The sequence below is a fragment of the Myotis daubentonii genome, chromosome 4 (genome assembly GCF_963259705.1).
Source record: "Myotis daubentonii chromosome 4, mMyoDau2.1, whole genome shotgun sequence".
NCBI classification, from domain to species: domain Eukaryota; kingdom Metazoa; phylum Chordata; class Mammalia; order Chiroptera; family Vespertilionidae; genus Myotis; species Myotis daubentonii.
In genome coordinates, this window is record NC_081843.1 from 27,348,710 (window position 1) to 27,372,087 (window position 23,378).

The following is a 23,378-nucleotide window of genomic DNA, read 5'->3' on the forward strand; positions in this document are numbered from 1 at the left end:
ACACTTGTCCTGTGCCAGACGCTGGACTGAGTTCTTTTTTAAAAATATGTGTTTTTATTGATTTCAGAGAGGAAGGGAAAGGGAGGGAGGGAGGGAGGGAGGGAGGGAGGGAGGGAGGGAGGGGGAGAGAGAGAAAGAGAGAGAAACATCAATGATGAGAATCATGGATTGGCTGGCTCCTGCACGCCCCACACTGGGGATCAAGCCTGCAACCCATGCCTGTGCCCTGACCAGGAATTGAACCGTGACCTCCTGGTTCCTAGGTCGACGCTTACCCACTGAGCCACGCCAGCATAGCTGGACTAAGTTCTTAACATGTCCATTCATTGTCCATGTCCATTCTCAGGATAAGCCCATGAGGCCAGGGCAGTGGTTAAGACAGAGCCCAGGGTTTGAATTGGTCTCCTCCAAATACTAACTGTATGACCAAGTGACTTGGCTTCTCTATGCTCAGCTCCCTCATCTGTAAAATGTGTATAACAATAGAACCCACCTAGTGATGCAGACGTAAAAATCAGATGAGTTATTATCTGAACATGTTCTGGGACAAAGAATGCACAGTGCAGGTATGGCTACCATCATCCCTTTTCACAGATGAGGTAACTGAAGCTCAAAGGCAAGAAGGCCAAGCTAATTGCCCAGTCCCACTCACACAGCAGCGAGGTTACAAGCCGCTGTCCCTCGGATGCATCTACTCCCTGCTTTGGGAGCAGTCGCTGGGCATGACGTCCTCTCCCCAGGCACCTACCCACCGCCCACACCACCACCTCCTGGGCTAGAACCACGCACTCCTGGGTGCTCTCCCCACTTCTCCCTTGCCATGCTGTACGCTTTTCTACAAGACATGCAACCCCATCCCACTCCAGCCTGTGTTGTTACTTTAACAGCAAGAGAAAAACATATCAAACCGTGGTACCTCGGTGTCGCCACACATGTGTAAATCTATTCTAGACACATTCCCAACCTCTTGGCCCCAAAACAGGCCTTTATTTTTTAATGAAGAAAGGAGACGGAGGAAGACAGCTGGTGATTTGACTATTTTGGTTTTCTCCATGCCATTCTTCCTATTTCCAGCCACAAAGGAGGAAATCAGAGACATTTTGGCTGTTAGATATTACACAACTTAATGGCGTTCATTTATTCAAAAAATATTTCTTGAGACCCTTCTATGTGCCAGACACGTGCCAAGGCCAGGGCTCCCCCTCTGCTGACAGGAGTGGCTTCTGCACGGTTTAAAATAATCCTTGTAATACAACAAAGATTTCTTGTTATCAGAGGCCCTGCTGTCCATGTCATTTGAATTAACCTTAATAATAATAACTCATCATCTTACTGGCCATGGCCCTAAGTAGACTTTCTGTAAAGTGCTTAGACTGGGAGTCCCCATGTGGGGCCTCCCACACAGTCATTCAGGAGCCCTGTCCCTTCAGGAAGCATCTGCTCCAACACCCCCTCGCTCGCCCCGCCCCCATGCCTGAGGTCCATGGCCTAGGAGTGAGATGACTCTTCTCTTTTGTCTTACACTCTTGAGAGGGTTCCCAATGGGACTACTGGGCCCTTCGTGTCTTACGAATTTTAGAGAACAGATTTTCAATGTTTATGCTCAACTCCTCTGCTCAGCAACAGATCTGGGTATGTCTCCAAAAAGGGTTGCACCAAATGACAGGAACATACTCAGAAACACCCCTCTTCCTGGATTAGCCAGGGCTCTCTGGCTCGTTCTGGAGCCTCTGATGGTCCCACCCACCCTCCATTTGTGAGACACACCAAGACATGTTAAATCCCACTGAGACCCCCATCTATACCTGTAAAGAACTTTACTTCCAAGGGTTCAACAGCTCTCACCCCTCTTTGAGACAGGTGGAGGCCATCCATCACATTTTCGGGCTGCATAAATACCTTTCTTTTAAATTGAGGTAAATTCACATAACATAAAATTAGCCATTTTAAAGTGTAAAATTCAGTGGCATTTAGCACATTCACAATGTTGTGAAACCATCACCTCTATTGAGTTCCAAAACATTTTCATCATTCCAAAACGGAAATCCCATACCCATTAAGGAGGCATCTCCATTCCCCCGTCTTCCCAGCCCCTGCTTTCTGTCTCTATGGATTTACCTATTCTGGGCATCTTATACAAGTGGAATAAAATGTCACCTTTTGTGTCTGGTTTCTTTCACTTAGCTTAATGTTTTGTGTGTGTATTTTTTAAGATTTTTTTTATTATTACTATTGATTTTTTTTTTTTTCAGAGAGAAAGGGAGGGGGAAAGGGAAACATTGATATGAGAGAGAATCATTGATCAGCTGCCTCCTGCACGCCCCCCACTGGGGATGGAGCCACCACCCAGGTATGTGCCCTGACTGGGAATCAAACTGGCAACCCCTTGGTGCACAGGATGACGTCAAACCAACTAAGCCACACTGGCCAGGGCACTTAGCTTAATGTTTTGAAAGTCACCCACATATAGCATGCATCAGCATACTCCCCCCTTTTTATAGATGAATGATACTCCATTGTATGGATATATCACATTTGGTTATTCATTTCTCACGTGACGGACATTTGAGTTGTTCCTGCACTTTGGCTCCATTGTGAATAGTGCTACTATGAACATAAGTGTACAAGTATTTGTTTGAATGCATGTGTTCAATTCTTTTGAGTATATACCTCAGATTGGATTCAGTTTAATTTGTTAAGCAACTGCCAGACTGTTTCCTGTAGTGGCTGCATCGTTTTACATTCACACTAGCAATGTATAAGGGTTCCAATTTCTCCACATTCTCACCAACACTTATTATCCACTTTTCTATTATAGCCATCATATTGTGAAGTGGTTATCTTATGGTTTTGATTGGCATTTCCCTTACAACTAATGATATTGAGTATCTTGTCAATATGTGCATGTTGGCCATTTGTATATCACCTTTAGAGATATGTCTATTCAAATTATCCTTCTTTTTTTTTTCATTTATTGATTTTAGAGAGAAAAAAAAGGAGAGAGAAACATTGATTTGTTGTTCCACTTGTTTATGCACTCATGGGTTGATTCTTGTATGTGCCCTGACAGGATCAAACCCACATCCTTAGTGTATCAGGATAATGCTCTAACCAACTGAGCTACCTGACCAGGGCCCCGCTGCAAATTTATAAGTACCTGGTCTTTTTGTTGTTGAGTTCTAAGAGTCCATTCTATATCCTGGACACTGGATCCTAACCAAATACATGATTTACAATATTTTCTCCCATTCTATAGATTGTCTTCTCATTTTCTTGTGTGTCCTTTGATGCATAAAAGGATTAAATTTTGGTGTAGTCCAATTTATCTATTTTCTTGTTATTGTTGCCTATGCTTTTAGTGTCATATTTAAGACTCATAGCCAAGCCAAATCCAAGGTCATGAAATTTTACCCGTTTTCTTCTAAGAGTTTTATAGTTTTACTCTTAACCTTTAGGACTTTAATCCATTTTGAATTAATTTCTATATATGGTATAAGGCAGTGGCCCAACTTCATTTTCTGCATGTGAATATTCAGTTGTTCTGGGATCATTTGTTGAAGAAACTATTCTTCCTCCATTAAATGGTCTTAGAATCCTTGTAAAAAATTAACTGACCATAGATGTAAGGGTTCATTTCTAGACTCTCATTCTGTTCTACTGATCTATGTTTGTCCTTACATCCTTTATGGATGTTAGTATTCTCCCCGGTGGACTACAGTACTCTTAGGCTATTTGTTTTTTTCTTCATTCTTTTCTCTTTCTGCTTCTCAGACTGAATAATCTAAATTGACCTGGCTTTAAGTTCACTGATTCTTTCTTCTGCCTGTGCAAATTTGATTTTGAACCCCTCTAGTGAATTTTTTCATTTGTTTTTATACTCTTCAACCCCAGAATTTCTATTTTGGTTCCTTTTAAAATATATCTATCTCATTAACCCAGACAGCATGGCTCAGTGGTTGAGCATCAATCTATGAACCAGCAGGTCAGGGTTCAATTCCCGGTCAGGGCACATGCCCAGGTTGTGGGCTCAGTCCCCAGTGTGGGGTGTGCAGGAGGCAGCTAATCAGTGACTCTCATCACTGATCTTTCTGTCTCTCTCTCCCTCTCCATTTCGCTCTGAAATCAATAAAAAAATATTTTTAAGTATGTCTATCTCTTTATTGATATTCTCTAAATGTTGAGACAACATTCTCTTGGTTTCCTTTAGTTCTTTGTCCATGGTTTTCTTTAGTTCTTTGAGCATATTTAAGACAGTGTATTTAAAGTCTTGGTCAGTAGGACCAATACCTAGGCTGTCTCATGTAGTTTCTATTAATCTTTTTTTTTCTGTGAATGGCCATAATTTGTTTCTTTGCATGGCTTGTGTTTTTGTTGTTGCTGTTGTTGAATACTTAATTTAGAATATGTGGTAACTCTGGAATTCAGATTTTCCTTCCTCTCCAGGGTTTGTTGTTACTGTCTATGTAGATTGCTGTTTGCATGTTTAGTGACTTCTTGTAAAATCCATAGTCTTTGCCGCTGATGTCTATGTTCCTTTAGCTTATTGGACAGCTGATATTTTGACAGTTACCTTAAATGCTAGGAGCCAATAAAGGAAATCAGGAAGAATTTTTTTTAAGTAAGAAATCATATTCTCCTGGTCTTTGCGAATTGGATCTGTCAGGGCACTCCTTGAACACTTAGCCAGGCTGTTGACAACTCTGCCTTAGCTTCATTCCTACTTGCAGAGCCTGAAGGCCAGCAAGAGATGAAAGTGTAGTCTTCTCAAACCTTTTCCAAGTATATGTCTCAAGCTTGGCTTTCTTGATTTCCTGGCACACATGGAAGCTTTGAAAAGCTCTATTCCCACACATATTTCTTTCCAAACTCTTCTTTTCCGGGCTTCTTGCTCAATTACTTGTCGCAAGTGTTGCCTCTTGCCCCACGCTGCTGAGGCCAGTAAATGCTTTCAGCAAAAGCCACCTCAGCCCTGAATGAAAAAATAGGAAGCCTTTGCACTTGTCCCTGAAGGAGCCACCAGACAGGTTGATATCCACAACCACATCTTTGAGAATAAATTCCTGGCACTAGCAACCAGCACCAGAAGTCTGGGCCATCACATGGAATGCAAGGAATGGTGGGTTCAAATATAAAATGCCACAACATTCCTACCATAAAGCAGCAGTTTCTCTCTTCATCAAGTTTTCCCTTGGTTATTGTAAGTTTTTACCAGATTCCAGACTCAAAAGCTGATTCTGACATACTTTTGCCAGCTCATTAGTCCCCTATTCCACCATTTTTGGTTGCCCAGCACCCTTTATGCACTCTTCCTGAGTAGAGAGAAATTCTTATTTTATGAGTCTGAAGATCCTGATGGGAGGTCCAGGACTTGTTTTCCCAGTCTGCCTTGCAGCCAGTAGTGCACAGCGAAGGTTGCCCTGCAACTTAGAAATACATCAAGAAATAAATTCATTAAGGAACACAAGCGTGCTCTTGTCACTCAGGATCATATGCTTAGCATTGACTCAGCATGATCTGTAACCCTAAACAACCCATTTCATAACTAACAGTGCTCAGGCCAAACGATGTTCTCCTCACTTCTTGTCCTAAAATCTCTAAACAAAAGGCAATTATATCTGAATGGCACAAAGGGGTGGGGGTTGTGGCCTCTGCCAATGCTGCAGAGACACTGTGCTTCAGAGCATGTGAAGAACTTGAGTGTGAAAACACTTAGGCGAGAGAAAGAACAAATTAACTTTTTAATTAACTTCCTCCTCTCAAGTAGCATGCATGCAATAGGTTCCAGCCTAACAAGTACCATTTTGCAGTAGCGCTGATCCCCGTTTTCCTGATTCTTTTCATACTCCTGATTATTGTAGCTAAGAAACATTTTGCAATTTAATTCATATCACTCTCTAATTTGTATATGAGATCTAGACACAAGTGATACCAATTCTTTATATTAGCAACTACATTAACACTGAAAACTAGAATTGCAAAATCATGTCATAAAAATATTACATAAGATTGTAAAAATTTCAGCTTTAATCAATTTTTATTTAAAACTTTAATATTCATTACTTATATTTGCACTCTGCCCTATAATTTTAATAAATACTTTAAGATATTTAGAAAGCAACTTTGCAAAGTTTTCTGAATTTCAAATTTTACTTTCATTTATCCTATATAATAAAAGTCTAATATGCTAAGTGTCTGGTCATCCAGTCAACCAATCAAAGCATAATATGCTAATGATATGCTAAGGCCCCTCAACTGCTCACTATGACATGCACTGACCACCAGGAGGCAGACAGTTGGCCAGTCAACCAGTCGTTATGACATGCACTGACCACCAGGGAACAGATGCTCCAACTGGTATGTTAGCTTGCTGCTGGGGTCTGGCCAATCGGGACCAAGCAAGACAGGCCAGACACGCCCTGGAGCCCTCCCGCGGTCCCTCCCCGGCTGGCCAACCTACCGTGTCCCTCCCTGTCCCCAGTCGTGCACCAGTGGGGTCCCTCTGCCTGGCCTGCACCTTCTCGCAATCTGGGATCCCTTGGGGGATGGCAGAGAGCTGGTTTCGGCCTGATCCCGCAGGCCAGGCTAAGGGACCCAGTGGTGCATGAATTCGTGCACCGGACCTCTAGTACTTCCTATGAAAACATATTCAAATTTTTGTATTCTTAAACTACATAATTACCTTTTATTTGTCCTTTGAATCATTACTGCCAATAGAACGAATGTAAATTATGCAGAAACTTTTATCGTAACAACATATTTAGTGGTTTTATGAGAATAAAGGCAAGAGAAATAAGTTTATGGATAATAAATATGTAATAGCTCATGAATCATAAACATTTTTATTTCTCACCCAAATACTGCTGGCCCATCATCAACTTGCTCAGATATAATCAAATTCCATTTTCTTTTGATATTCTGCCAACTTCAAAACCAGGTTTGTTTGGGGGTTTGTTGTTGTTATGAAGTTGTCAGGTAGAAAACTAAAACATTTTATTAATCAGCTTATTAGTTTGATTTTTAACCTTTAAATATATAGATACTAGGGGCCCGGCGCACGAAATTCGTGCACTGGGTGTGTGTGTGGGGGAGTGTCCCTCAGCTCAGCCTGGCCCCTCTCACATACTGGGAGCCCTCAGGCGTTGACCCCCATCACCTTCCAATCGCAGGATCGACCCCTTGCCCAGCCTGACGCCTCTGACAGAGGCGTCAGGCCTGGGCAGGGGACCCCCAGACCCCTCCGATTGCTGGCTCTGCCCCTTGCCCAGGCCTGATGCCTCGGCCAGAAGCGTAGACCCCCATCACCTTCCGATCGCCTGATCGGTCCCTTGCCCAGGCCTGACGCCTCCGCCAGAGGTGTCAGGCTTGGACAGGGGACCCCCATCTCCCCCCGATCACTGGCTCTGACCCCCGCCCAGGCCTGAGGCCTCTGGCCCAGGAATCATGCCTGGGCAGGGGACCCCCATCTCCCTCTGATCGCTTGCTCCACCCCCCGCCCAAGCCTGACGCCTCTGACCCAGGCTTCAGGCCTGGGCGAGGGGACCATCATATCCCCCCAATCCCCGGCTCTGCCCCCCGCCCAGGCCTGATGCCTTGGCCAGAGGAGTTGACCCTCATCACCCTCCGATCACCAATCACCAGATCGGCCCCTTGACCAGGCCTAAGGCCTCTGGCAGAGGTGTCAAGCCTGGGAAGGGGATGCCCAGCTCCCCACGGTTGCAGGCTCTGCCCCTGCCCAGGCCTAACGCCTCTGGCCTAGGCGTCCGGCCCGGGCAGCGGGAACCTGCAGCTGCAGCGGCCCCACGATCGTGGGCTTCGCTTTAGGCCCAGGCAAGGGACCCCTAGCTCCCGGGACTGCCAGCTTCGACCATGCCCAGCTCCCATCGCTGGCTCCACCCCTACTTCCTGCTATCACTGGCCAGGGTGGAAAAGGCACCTGATTCTCCGATCATGGCTGGGGGGCAGGGCAAAGGCGGCCCCAGGGCTGCCTTTGCCCTGCCCCCCAGCTCTTAGCTCCCCCCTGGGTTTCCGATCACTGTCAGTGGCAGGGGGCTTCTTCCTGCTTTCCCTTTCGCCTCCCTGCATTGTGCCTACATATGCAAATTAACCGCCATCTTGTTGGCAGTTAACTGCCAATCTTAGTTGGCAGTTAATTTGCATATAGCCCTGATTAGCCAATGAAAAGGGTATCGTCGTACGCCAATTACCATTTTTCTCTTCTATTAGTGTAGATATGGCACTGATCTCTTGCCCTGGCACTGTCAGCTTGCAGTTATCGAGTATAAACCTTTAATCCAAGAGAACAGTGCTTCTCGATTTTGTCCAGCAGGGAAATGTGGAGATATCTGGAGACATTTTGTCTCACCTTGCATCTAATGTGGGGAGGCCAAGAAAGTTGCTAAACATCCTACAATGCACAGGATAGCCCCCACCCCCACAAAGAATTACCCAACCCACAATGTCAGCAGCAGCAAAATTATCCTAGTAAAGGCAGTAGAGAAACCTCAAGCCTCCAGAAACAGCAGGGGCAAGCACTCAGGAGCATGTTAGTGACATAGGATCACAGGGGGAGTTGTGGAGTCCAGACCTAGCTGGCAGCAGAGTTCTCCAATGAACGGGCCAGAGGGATAATGGAAATACCATTTCCAGCTACAAAGCCTCCGAACTAATTCTCTGGCCCTTTCTAATTCTGTTACCTTATATCCTTCAATAAATTAAACTAGCTAGAATGGTTTGGTTTTTTTTACAACTAAGAACTCTAATAAGGCAGGATAGGACCAATATCCCAGCCCCCATCCGACAGGTGATGATGAGACTGATCCCCAAGAAGTCCCAGAGTAGATCAGTGAGTTTTAAGAGTCGTGTTAGTTTGCAATTAACTATAATATAGCTCAAACTAGTAAATTTGAATTCAGCTTCATTAATTTATTTTAAATTTAAATTTGGCTCAAACTAGTACTTTTTGAAGAGGGTGTTTGTTATTCCTTGCTCACAAAATACAGACATGGGAAGGGCAAGGGTATAGATGCTCCGCAGGAACAACTGGAAGCAAGAACTCCAGCACCACGAGGACCTGATCCGTCCCTTCTGTGCTGATCATAAAACATCCAGCTGGCTGTCCATGTGGCAATTACGACAATCAACAGACCTCAAGGTTGTTATCTTAGAATTTCCTCCATTTTAAAGAGATAACCCTCACCTCTCCCCGGTTCAAAACATCCTAAGGTATCTTCAACAGGGTTTGATTGCAGGTGCCCCATCCAAGGACTGAGTATCTGTGCCAGAGGGCTGGGAGTTTGGAGTGTTTGAGAACCTTGTGGATGCATGGAAGAGAAGGAAAATGGGAGGTAATGGAGAAAGCCTTCTCAGTGTGGGTGTGATGGATAGTCTCCTGATATCCACTCAAAGGCCAATTCCTTTTACTTCATATCCCACCCATTTCCTTTTTGTAACTTAAGCCATTACTAATTTCAGAGACTGCTCTAAGCATTTGTATCAGGTTAATAACAAACCCAAATCCACGGTGACTTCTTGCTCTTCCTACATTCCCACGGGTGGGTGGCTGGATCTCTGCATGGTCACCCTGACCCCCAGGCCTGGGCTAACAGGGCAGCTATTCACTGGCACAGAGCCCATCACCACGGGAGAAAGACAAGTACATCTCACACCAGTCACTAAATGCTTCAGCCTGGAAGTAACACATCTCACTTCTCAGCTCATTCATTGGCCAGAATTACATGGAAAGTGCATGTGCCTGGCAGGGAGAGAACCTGAGTATTTTGCAAGCAGCTCTACTTTAATTACCACTCCAGCACTTCGAAATCATTATACCTAATCTTCACAACTACTACAGGAAGCATTACTATCATCCCTATATTAAAGGTGAGGAAACTGACACAGGCAACGCCACTGGCCCCAAATCACAGTTAGAGACTAATGAATGAAGCCAGCATCTGACTCCAAAGTTCGTATTTTTTTACTGACTTCCTTGGCTTATCTTCTGGGTGCTCTTTAGCACTTCCACTGCCTATTCGATCAGTTAAAACATAAAAAGGGGAAACTGGGTGCCAGAACTGTGACCTTAAACTGAATCCTGCCCGCATTCCACTCAACTCCATGTTGCCCACTCGGATTTTTGGGTCCGTGAATTCTGTGGGCAGAACACTATAGCACTGGATAGGACTCTGCTTTAAAAAGGCTTGCTCTCCCACAATGAGGGTCAGAGAGGACTTTAAGCCTGCAGATATCCCCTTAGATAGGCTAAATGCTGTGGACAGAGATGAGTAACAGGGTTCCCTGTGGAGGACTCCATCTAACAAACTCCAACCAGGACAGAGATGTTTTTGCACTTGTACCCACCCCTAGTGCCCGGACATATCTAACACTAGTGAAAACAAAAATGCATGATAGGACATATTAAGGGGCTGGTGTTTAAACGCATTTAAATCCTGACTTTGCCACTTTCTAGCATCTTGAACCAACTTCGCAGCCGTGCTTCATTATTTGCCTGAGAAACCGTAATCAGTAACAGTAGCCATGATATAGAATTATTAAGATTAATGAGATACTATAAAGCTTACTAAGTTCCATGCCTGGCATATAGTAAACATTTTACAAGCACTATGCAGTGGTTCTCAACATGTGGGTCACTAACAATGAAAATACAGCCTGCATATCAGATATTTACATTAAGATTCATTAACAGTAGCAACAAAAATAACTTTATGGTTGGGGGTCACCACATGAGGAACTGTATTAAAGGGTCGCAGCATTAGGAAGGGTGAGAACCACTGCAAGGCCTTTTTATGTTTAGGAGGGGAAAAAAGTGTAAAACATATTCCTTTTGAAGATTTATGGTGGAAGTGACCTTTAACCTGGCTCTTAGGGACAGTTCTCAGGAAAAGGCATTTCCAGTAGTGGTGAGTGTAAGCAAAAGCTGAGGTGGGGCACATTTGGTGTCGAGGATTTAGGACTACCAGGCATGTTTTGGGAGGCAGTGGATGAAACTGGAAAGCCACATGAGAATCAGATTTTGTCTTCAGGGTCAACTTTCTGGCCTGGGATGAAGAAAAAGTAATGAGATATAGGTTGCAGCCTCACCTTGCCCAGAGAACAGAGTGCTCTTCCATCCAGCACTGCTAACCGAAGCACCAGTAACCAGGAATATGCAAGTCTCGAAATGAGAATACAGCATGCCCTGATGTGCTGTGTGGTATCCTTGGCAGTGGTTTGGCCTTTTGAATTAGATTTCCTTCAGCCTGTTCAAAGGCCCTATTATAGAATGTCTCTCCAGAAAAATGCATGGATATTAATTTTGCATGTATTTTCAGAAAGTTGTTTCCCTGACATCTACCTATAGATTCCAGGGTCTTGGTATGTGTTAATGTTCCTTTAACACCAACTTCAAGTGCATCTAGCGGGCCCAGATGATCGAGACGCTGCAGCAGCAGCAGCATGTTGTAGGGAAGGCTGGATTCCCATCACAGTAGGTACAACCGGCTTGTGCCAAACTATCCTGCCAGCAGGAACCTAATCTGTCTCCAGATCCTCAAAACCTGGGTCTAGCTAGCCCCAGCCAACCAGCCCCATGTCATGTTAGAATTCTACTTACTGGGAGAAACTAAGATGGCGGCATAGATAAACACCAGGAAATTGCCGCCTCCCACAACAATTGAAAAATACTGCAAAGGACAGAGCGGACATCATCCAGAACAACAGGAAGGCTGGCTGTGTGTAAATTCTACAACTAGAAGGAAAGAAACGCACACTGAGAGCCAGAGGAGCTGCGGAGGTGAAGTGCAGAGGTACGGCAGCTCGCGCGCGCGTGCGGAAAGCGGGTGGCACCTGAGGACGCGGCTGTCTTTTTGAATCACAAGCTCCCGACTGCTCTGAACTCCGGTTCCGGGAAGTCTCTGGGGACCCAGGACTCATACCGGGAGAAGCTGCACTGTCTGGGCAGCGGGCGAACTTGAGGGCGGCTTTCCCTCAGAGGTGCTTGCAGCAATTATCGGGTCACTGAGACGCGGGACTCCTTAGGGCTGGGCGGAGAATCAGCCATAGCTGCTTGCTCCGCCCTTTGATTCCCTGAGACCACGCCCCACCCAGGATGCTGCAGAGGCTTTTGCATGTGAATGTACCTAACTGCAGCTGAGCCAGGCAGACCCGGAACTTCCAAGAGAAGGCCCAAGGCCCTGCAGCAGCTTGCACAGCTTCACAGCTGAGCCTCTTCGTGGCTCCTGCTGTGTGGCCTCAGGCAGAGGCTGAATTAGCACCTCCTTAGATCCAGGAGCCATTGCACCCAGTGGTCAGAGGGGGACCATCCAGATTGCAACTCCTCAGATCCATAAGGGACACACTCAGGGAGCAGACTCAGTGAGCACCAAAGCCCCACTGAAGCAAGTCTTGCCCCAGAAGGGTGTCTTCAGCACAGAAGTTCTCCCACTTCAGACACAGCTGATTCTCACAGCCAATTGGCTGGAGGTCAATTCCTCCCAGTGATCCTACAACAACCAAGGCACCAAGAGTGCACCAAGAGTGTCCACCTCAGGTAACTGGGGAGGCTGAGCCACTGGGCCCTACAGGACACCTGGCGCGCAGGGCCACTCTATCAACACAGGGAAGCAGCCAAAATGCAGAGACAAAGAAACAGGTCACAAATGGCAGAAATGGAGGAAAGCAAACGACTGGATATAGAGTTCAAGGCCACGTTTATAAAGTTTTTCAAGAATTTTATGGAAACCGCCGATAAATTTAATGAATCCCTCAATAAGTATAGTGAGACCACGGAGGACATGAAAAAGGACCAACTAGAAATTAAGCATACACTGACTGAAATAAAGAATAATTTACAGAGATCCAACAGCAGACAAGAGGATCCCAAGAATCAAGTCAAAGATTTGAAATACAAAGAAACAAAAAATACCCAACCGAAAAAGAAAAAAGAGATTCCAAAAATATGAAGATAGTGTAAGGAACCTCTGGGACAACTTCAAGCGTACCAACATCAGAATTATAGGGGTACCAGAAGGAGAGAGAGGGCAAGATATTGAAAACCTTTTTGAAGAAATAATGACAGAAAACTTCCCCTACCTGGTGAAAGAAATGGACTTACAAGTCCTGGAAGCACAGAGAACCCCAAACAAAAGGAATCCAAAGAGGACCACACCAAGACACATCATAATTAAAATGCCATGAGCAAAAGGTAAAGAGAGAATCTTAAAAGCAGCAAGAGAAAGACAGTCAGTTACCTACAAGGGAGTACCCATACGACTGTCAGCTGATTTCTCAACAGAAACCATGCAGGCCAGAAGAGAGTGGCAAGAAATATTCAAAATGATGAATAGCAAGAACCTGCAACCAAGATTACTTTATCCAGCAAAGCTATCATTCAGAATAGAAGGTCAGATAAAGAGCTTCACGGATAAGAAAAAGCTAAAGGAGTTCATCACCACCAAACCAGCATTATATGAAATGCTGAAAGGTATCCTTTAAGAAGAGGAAGAAGAAAAAGGAACTCTACCATTTGCCACAGCATGGATGGAACTGGAGAGCGGATAAATACTACAGGATCTCACTCATTTGTGGAATATAATGAACAACATAAACTGATGAACAAGGGCTGATCCAGAGATGGAGAGGCATTGATTGGACTGTCCGGCCTTGGAAGGTAGGGGAGGGTAGGGGTAAGGGGGAAAGATCAACCAAAGGACTTACATGCAAGCATATAGGCCTAACCAATGGACACGGACAACCGGGGGGGGGGGGGGGTGTGTGTGAGGGCATGAGGGGGGGGTAGAGGGTAACGTGGGGACAAGGACACATGTAATATCTTAATCAATAAAAAATATATTAAAATAAATAAAATAAAATGAAAGATAAAAAAATACTAAAATGGTAAAAAAAAAAAAATTCTACTTACTGGGTCTCAGAAACATGGACTAAGGCCATCTGCCTTCTCATTAACACAAAGAACATGTGTTATTTAATCAACTGGTCATCCAATTTTTCCTACCATTTTCCCATCCCTAACCACATCAAAGGACTGAGGATTGATCCCCACTATATCTTATGACAAATGGAGCCATTTTCTTGCCTATTTTAATATTCGTAGTCAGTGTCCATTACGGGGAGTCTTTCAACTCATTGTGTACTTATTGAGGCACCCACTCGAGGCCAGGCATCATGCTAGGGACCAGATACAAGTTACCAAAAACATGGCCCCTAGCCTTCCATTATCAAATCCTGGCATTAAGAGAGACAATCAACAATAAGCTCTTTGAAGATTCTTCTGGATTCACCTCTGTACCTGACAAACACAACTGTATTTACAGGCGTCAAGTGATTGGGGGCCTTCCAATCAGAGCCTCAAACCCAGACTGTCTCTCAATGCCTGCCTAACATTTAAAAAGGTGGAGCCTAAAAATGGGGTTCCTTGCCACGTCTGTTGGTCTTGGCATCCCCAGCTATTCCCCACATTTTCCAGTAGGCCCTTCTTTCAGAAGTTGTTATTGAATGCTGGCCCTGGGCCTTTTTACGTACTTTCATTTACCAACCCCATGAAGAAGGTTCTCCCTTTTGACAAGGGGACTCAGCTGTCACTTGCGGGAGAGATCACCTTCCACCAGGTCAGTGATGACTGACCATCCTCGTCCAGGCTGAAACAGAGTGCTCAGTGAGAACTGCCTGAACCATGTTAGTCACAAAGTAGCCCTACAGAATAGTTACCAAAACAATCCCAATGGTTAATAGTGAAACATCCTTTTCTGAAGAGAAAAAAAAATTTATACATCATCAAACAGCTGTTAGCATTTAACATAGCATCCTATTAGGACTACTGGATATTTTGTAACCAGACCTGCAATGTGGCAGCCATTGTTCTACTTTGGCTCCCTTGACTAGAAGACAATTAACCCCTTGAGTGCCGGCAATCGCGCTCCTCCTGTCTTTCACTACAAGTGCCGGGAGCGCTACCAAAGTTTTGAAATGGTGTCCAGTTCTAAGTCTGCTTTTATTAGTGGTGATGATATTGCTAAATATGTCAATGTAGTAAAGGTTTCCTTAAGTTTTTGAATATGTAACTTCATTTACTTGCGATTCATAATTTTTTTCCTAAACTGCTGTAAAATCAGCAAAAAAGCCTTGGCAATTTTAGCATAGTTCCTAGGATATTGGTTGGCACTCAAAGGGTTAAGGAAAAGTAGCTGCTATCCTGTTTTGTAAGGCTGAGCTGTCCCATCCATTCCACTCCCATGCCAGGCAATAGCTGGCTAGGTGAACAGTAACTGGGTTCTCTTCTAAGCCTCCTTTCTCCTTGGCCAGACCCACAGTACTACCAAATACTGAGGCTAATCTAGGCTGTCCAATATGGAACCACCAGCCACATGTGGTTAAAAGTGGCTCATCCCAATTAAAGTGTGCTTTAAATGTAAATAAATGTACAATATACATGATTTCAAAGACTTATTACAAAGGGTAAAATTCCACTCACTTCGTATCAATTACATGCTAAAATTATAACATTCTGAACACAAAATGTTATAAAAGGGGAGCGGAGCCCTCATCTATTTCACAGAAGCCAGCCTGCCCTCTCTATAAGCATTTCCCAGGTAAAGTGGTCCAGCAAACTCACTCACTCAACTCCAGGAACACAGTTGTGACAGGTTTACAGTAAAACTAGTTTTTAAAATGCCATTTTACAAACACACTGCAAAAATGCTACTGACATGCCATCCAAATTTACTTTGAGATGGGTCTTAGTGAGCTGTGGGCTCTAGCTGTCAGAGTTAACCATGTATTTTCAGGACAGTTAACAACAGGGCCTGAAATGAGCACTATTGTCAAGCTAAAAACAGGAAAGGCACCACTCCTTTCAGGGTTGACATAAGACTCCAGAAAGGGAGACAGCTTCACCGCCTGGACCCCAACCCAAATGCAACCATCCAGGGCCAGACGCCTTCCTCTGCTGAGCATGAGCGTGATGGGTGAGTTATCACAGACTTTCTTGGTCACTTCAGGGAAACGGCATTCACCAAACAACACAAAGGCTGCGACCGTCGCAGGAGCTCCTGCCACTCTGCTGTCACGTTCAAAACGACTGAGTGAAGCACCAGAGTCCTTTGAGGCATTTTATTTCCACATATGTATCACATCCCTAGAAAAAGAATCCCAGGATTTTCCCTCCTGTGTGTTTTCGTCTTGCTTCTTCATGGTCCATGATGCCCGCTGAGGTTGTCAGTACAATGAAACTATGGAGAGTTAAAAAAAAATGCTGGTGAGTTTTTCCTAAATAGTTCAACATAAAGCCAATTTCTGGTACAGAAAGGCACCAACATTCATCAGTGCTTAAGTCATCTTCCTGTAACAGACACAGAAACTAACACTGGCTCCACAAGCTGGCCATGCACAGGAAACAAAAGACTCAGATCCAGCCTGGCCGGCATGGCTCAGTGGTTGAGCATTGATCTATGAACCAGGAGTCATGGTTCGTTTCTCAGTCAGGGCACATGCCCAGGTTGTAGGTTTGATCCCCAGTGTGGGGCGTGCAGGAGGCAGCCGATCAATGATTCTCTCTCATTACTGATGTTTCTAGCTCTCTCTCTCTCCCTCCCCTCCTCTTCCTTTCTCTCTGAAATCAATAAAAATATTTAAACTAATAAAAGACTTTGTTCCAGAGACCTCAGCCACACAGCTCTGCCCTGAGCTAACACTGAGAAACAATGCTATTAAGCTTAATTGAAAGCAAAGACTGCATTCCTTATTTTCAAAATGTCACTTTCTGCTCTCAGGTAAGGCGACATGGAGTTTAAGCATCACAGTATTGTTATAAACTTGATGGACTTGTTTCTGCCACTTAGTAATTTGGCCTTAGGAGGGGATCACATCAAACATAAACAAAAAGAGCAGACACTAATGGGGACACAAATCTGCAGTCTCTCAGCCTCAGCTCTCACATGCCTCTCAGAATCTGAATCCTAGCCCTAACACATGTAATGCAGCTACACGTGAGTGAAGTCCTTGATACAAGCTGGTTGGGAATGTAGACAATTTCTACTGCTGCAACAACAACAAAAACTCAGCTCATCGAACTTCATCATAGCAATCCTTAAGTCTTAATTTTAACTGAGGAAAATCGACTCACCCAAATTGACGGGACGGAAGCAAGTTGTTCTGCCATTTTTCTAGATCTTTTAGCTGCACATCAAATCTGGGGCTGATTACTCCACACTGTAAAAACATAACATAAAACACTGTTCATACTTCATCAATAATAAAAAAATAGTAACACAAAACAGTATTTATAATTGCTTAACAGTCATGTAAACCAATCAACTCAAAATTTAATGGATAACTATTCTGTACAATATTTGATATAAATGCCATTTGAAAAATATACAGAATTATGACTATGCCAGCCCAGGAAGGAAAAACAAAGTATTGAGAAAGTCAATACAAGAACACAAGGCAACACACATGGCAGTGTTAGGTCACCAGTGTGCACCATTCCCCCATGGGCTGGAAGGCTGTCACAGAACAAATTCTTAGACAAAATAAAGTCAAAACTGTTTTTTTCATAGTAAGGCATGAATGTGTAGGGTCTCAAAACCTTCATCTATATACTAAACATGCAAAACATTAGAATTCCTAAGAAATAAACTCCACAGGCACTATCCTAAAATCTAAGAACACTCACTGCTCCTCACCAATAAAGTACCACTAAACATCTCTGAGGCACACTAACCTACAACCCCAGGCAAACTTTCCCAAACTAATCTGACAAAACGGATGGGAATCAGAAAGAGCAGTTCTTAATGCTATCCCACGTTTGCTACTGAGACACAGCCAACTGTCCTACCAGTAAGAGCTCTCCAAGAGCCAAAGCACAGTATTTTATGTAATCACATACAAATACTAAAACACAATGTATGTTCAAACCTCCACTAACAAGCTACATGAGTTTGACCGTGGGCTCATACAAGATCTGACTAAACCAGCTGGGTTTAGAAAATAGAAGCTGGATGCCCAGCCGGGTGTAGCTCAGCGGTAGAGCGTCGGCCTAGGAACCAAGGTCACCAGTTCGATTCCCAGTTAGGGCATATGCCCAGGTTGCGGGCTTGATCCCTAGTGGGGGACATGCAGAAGGCAGCCAATCAATGATTCTCTCTCATCATTGATGCTTCTATCTCTCTCTCCCTCTCCCTTCCTCTCTGAAATCAATAAAAATATATTTAAAAAAAAGAGAGAAAATGGAAGCTGGAAAAAAAATGTCTTTAATAAGAGCCCAATATGACCCCGTGCTCTATAAATCACCAGAACACCTAAAAATATCAATGCAGGCAGGCCCCCACTATTTCACACACAAGAAACAATGTGAGAATTAGTATCATCAAAGGATTAGTATCATCCAAGTGTAAACTCCAGAGGACTAAGAAAACAGGTAGACAGTTGTGTGCACACCCACACAAGACAACCATTAAAATTCTAAGATACTTAACAGTAAAACGAAAGATTATGAGGTTAGAGCTCATTCAAGTTTTGGAGGAATTACACTTCCCCGGGTAGAGATTTGAATCTACAGAAACAGAAAACAGACCTCTCAGGAAACCTGCTCAAGTACTCCTTTCATATCCTACCAGCTATGATGCCACTTGATTGCCAAGGGCAATCCCACACTGGACTGAAAAAAATACAGTGAGAGAGAAAATCAGTTCTCCAAGCAACCTATAGCTTAAGACCTTTCTGAGCCTCCACTCCACACCACCCAGGTTTTTTATTCCAGCAGAAAAGTTGCTCTCCTTCAACTAGTGGAATTAAACTACCAGCACACCCTTCCCTAACAGATGAATCTTGAGAAACTGATACTGGTTTTGCCCAGTCAGACAGCAAGTGGCAGAACCTATCTTTTAGCCAGAATTTGTGACACTAGTATACCACAGAACAAGAATGCCACAAATGAGTTCCATTAGGGAAATGCTCTGTTCAAACTTACTTCTCAAACTATTATGTACAGCGAAATGTTCAAGAAGAATTTGGTACGCAGCATTTCTCCAATGTAAAGAGAAATGTTTTAATTTTATAGAAACATAATCTTCTGAGGACAGTTTGAAGATATGCTATAAAACTGTCTCCGGCTGGTTACTAAGTAACCGAGAGACCTTAACAGAGCTCAGATCCCAGCTTCCTAACTCCTAAAAAATAGGAAAAACACTGACATACCTTCTACTTCAAGAACACACTGAATCTACTTCAAGAACAAAGACTGAATCTAAATCTTACTTTGGGGTTGTGGTCTAATGATTACAATTAGAAAACAACATACTTAGTTACTAGACAACTCTTCAAATCTCTCATGAAGGCCTCACTCATATCCAGAAGTTTTCATCCAACACCAAGTGTCTACCCACACATGAAGCAAGTTCATTCTACAGGGAGCAACTTTGTAAAAGAAATCTGGATAAGGAAGTAACCTTACCAATCAATCTGACCTCTGCCTCTAACCAGGATTCAATTTCTGAGCCCTCGCCCCTATGTATGTTGGACTACAGGAGTTCAGACTCCCTGAAAACCTGAAAGCTACAAACATGAACAGAAAGCAGGGTAGCAGCTCAGGGACCCTGACTAGCTTACAGACACCTGCTCCCAAAATACCTGCAATCAGTTAAACCACAAAGCCAAATAAATCAAATAGATCTACTAGGTTATGCTGACAACTCAAACTGAAAGGGAACGCAGACCTCAGAGACACACAGCAAATAGAGTAGTAGTAATAATGATAGAGAACCCCATTCTGTCTAAAAACCCAACACAATCACCATGAGAGGAAGGCACAAAAGTTTATACACTGAGAGCATTAGTGGCCTTGGCCACCCAAGTTCAAGCCAGTGAAGCAGGAACTACAGTAACATTCAACTACCAGTACCACCAGGTTCACCCCAACCCTCCCATATCTCCCTTTAGACAGCCCACACTCCACAAACCCTAGGTCAACAATTTTACAGCAACTGCAATCCTGGAGAACAAATGCAAGTAAAATGTGATATAAAATTTAATGATTTTAATCAATTCCTAAACCTAAAGTCTTCACCTAACTAGGTAAAACAAGCACACCACCACTGTTCAGCTTTACAAGGGCAATTACCAGACATCAACATCATGTTAGATAATTCTTAAAGGTGGAAAATACTAAATTCTTACCTTGTTCAACCTGCCTGTGAGGTTCACAACAATTTTCCCAGCTCTGTGGTCATCAATAATTTCAAATTCGCCAATGTAACCTACAGAACATAACCAACTGTATTAAATGGCAGCTATCAATTTGGGAGACCTAAGTATTCACTCTCCTAGTATTCCTGCTGTCTGCCTCCTAGATTCTTTTCCCTCATCTCAGTTATCGTTTCTCTAAGAAGTTTCGGGAAAGAGAGTGGCTCTGTACCACAACTAATCTTTACAGCCTAAGTAATATTGAAAATTCAGGGGCAGCACCCAAACCCAGCCTGCAATTCTTCCAAGTGGATTATGTGCCCTCGCCCCTTCAGACCTTCCCACTTCCAAAGGCAACCCTGTGCCCAAGCCACGCAACCACGCTTTCCATCCCAAGCAGCTCTTGGATGAGCGCAGGAGCCCCTTCGATGCCTCATCGCAGGTGAAGGGCCATTTTCACCCCCAAACACCTAGCAGAGCAAGCCACAAACTTCACCTCTCCTTCCAACCGTCCTAACATCCTCAGTGCTTCCTCAACAGCATCCTCTCTCCAGGCTGTTCCAGGCACAGCCCAGGTCCATCGCCAGCGGTCCCCAGGCACACCAAACGCAGCAACCTACCATGCTTCATCATCACAGTCAGAAACCGGACGATGACTTTGGAGCACGGCCGGATGAGAACCTGGCGCTTGCCTCTCTTTTCGGCATTGTTGATACTCTTCAGAGCATCAGCCAGGACATTCATGCGCACCATGATGGCTGTTCAAGGAAGACAAAACAAGAGTTTCCCGTCACTGCCAACGTCAACAGGCACCCAGTCCCTTCACATCCCTTTTTCTGCCTCTATCATGACCCAAGTTTTCCTATTTCTCAGCAGGACTGTTCCCCAGGATCCCAGCGGAGTGTCGGATACCTGAACGAAAAAGTCAGACACGGTCCGTCCGCTATTCCGCACGGGAGCCGGCAGTCACCGACAACGTTCTCCTGACTTCTGAAACCCAGCAGCCCCTAGACTAACACTGTCCCTTGATCCTACTAACCCAATGTCAGTCTTGTCCTAATTTACAAAAAGATACTACTTTCCACCCAACGCCCGTGTCTATTCAAGAGAAAACGTCGGTCTCTGTGCCACAGAACGTTGTGTCCAACAGCAAGTGTATCACGTGGCGAACAGTGCACCAGAGCGGACTCTCCGCACGGGCACAAACTGCAAGACACTTCGATCAAGTTCTGCAAAGTGAGGACGGAATCCAGATCAAGCTTCAAGCGCCAAGCAGGTTGGCAGGGATCCAACGTGCTCCCTAAAGCTCAACCAAGTGATGGAGGGGAAGCCCTCGGGCACCGAAGCTCCAGGTTAGTTCCCAGCGAACTGCCCGCCTCCCCAGCAGTACTTCCTGCCGAGTCCCCAGCCTCGCTGGCGCCCAGCGCGACCGCAGCAATGCGCGGCCCACGACAGTCCCCGTGCCCAACGCTTCCCGCCGCCTCAGCCACTTCGGGGAGACCCCGGCGCCGCTGACCCCGCGGGGCTCCCGCCTCTCCGGTGCCCGCCCGCGCTGCGGCCTGGGCCCTGTAGGGCAGCTCCCGGGTACTGAGCGTGGGGCACCGAGCGCGACTCTCCCCTACGCCTGCCCAGGCTCCTCAAGGCCCGTATCCCCGGCCCAGACACGGCACAGCATCCTCGCAGGTCACAGAAGTCGAGTCTGACTGCAGGATGGCGCCGATAGCCGACGGATGACGCTGGATTGCCCAGGCAGAGGTACTCACCCGCACGGACCGATGGCGGAAAGAGAACGGGAGGGGCGAGCGCACGGAGTTATGGGAAGCGGGCAGGATCTCGCGAGATTTTCAGAGCACCATCCGGGGCGGCAGGGAAAGACTTTGGAAGGAGGGGTAAAGGGCGGAGCCTCCTCAGGCATGGGCAATAGAGAGTAGATAGCATCGACCTTACCAGGTGAGGCCATGGGTGAGGATAGAGGGAAGGCATCCAGCGATTCTCAACCTGTGGGTCGCGACCCCTTTGGCGGTCGAAGGACCCTTTCACAGGGGTCGCCTAAGACCATCCTGCATATCAGATGTTTACATTACGATTCATAACAGCAGCAACATTATAGTTATGAAGTAGCAACGAAAATAATTTTACGGTTGGGGGTCACAACATGAGGAACTGTATTTAAAGGGCCAGAAGGTTGAGAACCACTGGTCCATTCCCTTCTAGCACTTAATCTCTAAAATAAAAAACTGACAAGGGCCTAGATGTTTGCTAATTTTTATTGCAATAACTCCATTTAGAATAAATTTTAATATTGCGTATTTATAGTGTCTCTGGAAAGACCCACAGAAATCGGTTATTACCTCTGGGGAAGGGCATTAGGAACTGGGATGGAAGACTTAATTTTCTCCCTATACAAGTTTGTTTTGTTGTTTGAAATGTGTGTATACATTACATTTTCAAAGCAGTCAAAAATATTTTTTGTAATCTGTTGTTCCTCTTTGACCCTCCGTAAATTTTAGAAATTATTTACTAGGGCTCCAGGCGTTTCTTGTGAGTTCTGGGAAAAAACATTTGGAAGAAAGTCACAAATGTTTCTAAATAAACACTCAGGATTTGGAGCGGGTGGCTTTTATCTGCCTGTCTGCACCGGGACAAGAACCAGTTTGTATGTCTCAATCTCTTTGAACTTTCCCCAGGTATAAACTGAGGATAGTAATAATACCTGCCTCTTAAAAGTTATTATGAGGAGCCCTAGCCGGTTTTGCTAAGTGGATAGAGCATGGGCCTGAGGACTGAAGGGTCCTGGGTTCGATTCCTGGTCAGGGCACTTGCCTGGGTTGCGGGCTTGATTGCCCAGTAGGCAGCCTATCAATGATTCTCTCTCATCACTGATGTTTCTATCTCTCTCTCTCCCTCTCTGAAATCAATAAAAAAATATTTAAAAAAAAGTTATTGTGAGGGTAAGGCAGAGCAAGTGCTCATCAACATTAACATTCGTTAGTATAAAGCCTCTGCCTAACACACCCCCACTTCTCAAATCCTAAGTGAACCGCAGGAAAGCAAAGCTCCCAACTTGGAGATCTCAGGGATATAGAATTCTCTGGCTAAATATATATTACAAAAGGACCATTTGCTTTTTAAATGAACATTTCCTTGAAGAACTGGTTCCTCTGCACTTACATGTTTTGTTTGCT

At 44.7% G+C, this 23,378-nt stretch overlaps 1 protein-coding gene across 2 annotated transcripts; it reads right to left on the reverse strand.

The window, feature by feature from the left end:
* Positions 1-16,107: 16,107 nt before the first annotated feature.
* On the reverse strand, positions 16,108-22,079 carry RPS15A (ribosomal protein S15a). 2 transcript variants are annotated; one of them, XM_059693288.1, is made up of 5 exons: positions 21,957-22,079; positions 20,814-20,951; positions 20,188-20,267; positions 17,135-17,220; positions 16,108-16,241 (listed from the first exon to the last, which is right to left on the reverse strand). In XM_059693288.1, exons 2-5 carry the CDS (start codon positions 20,944-20,946, stop codon positions 16,148-16,150), a joined length of 393 nt encoding a protein of 130 aa, XP_059549271.1. In that variant the 5' UTR covers positions 20,947-20,951; positions 21,957-22,079; the 3' UTR covers positions 16,108-16,147. The 2 variants fall into 2 exon arrangements, with proteins under 2 accessions (XP_059549271.1, XP_059549272.1); XM_059693289.1 differs by lacking the exon at positions 21,957-22,079 and adding an exon at positions 21,106-21,682.
* Between the last annotated feature and the right edge of the window lie 1,299 nt (positions 22,080-23,378).

What these genes read in the sequence shown, in the direction of transcription:
- RPS15A (XM_059693288.1), bottom strand. Translation starts at nt 20,946, where the DNA reads ATGGTGCGCATGAATGTCCTGGCTGATGCTCTGAAGAGTATCAACAAT. An exon ending in TCACAGGCAGGTTGAACAAG is followed by an intron (nt 17,221 to 20,187) that starts GTAAGAATTTAG and finishes ATGTTTTTACAG; the next exon opens with TGTGGAGTAATCAGCCCCAG. An exon ending in CTTCCGTCCCGTCAATTTGG is followed by an intron (nt 16,242 to 17,134) that starts GTGAGTCGATTT and finishes AACTCTCCATAG; the next exon opens with TTTCATTGTACTGACAACCT.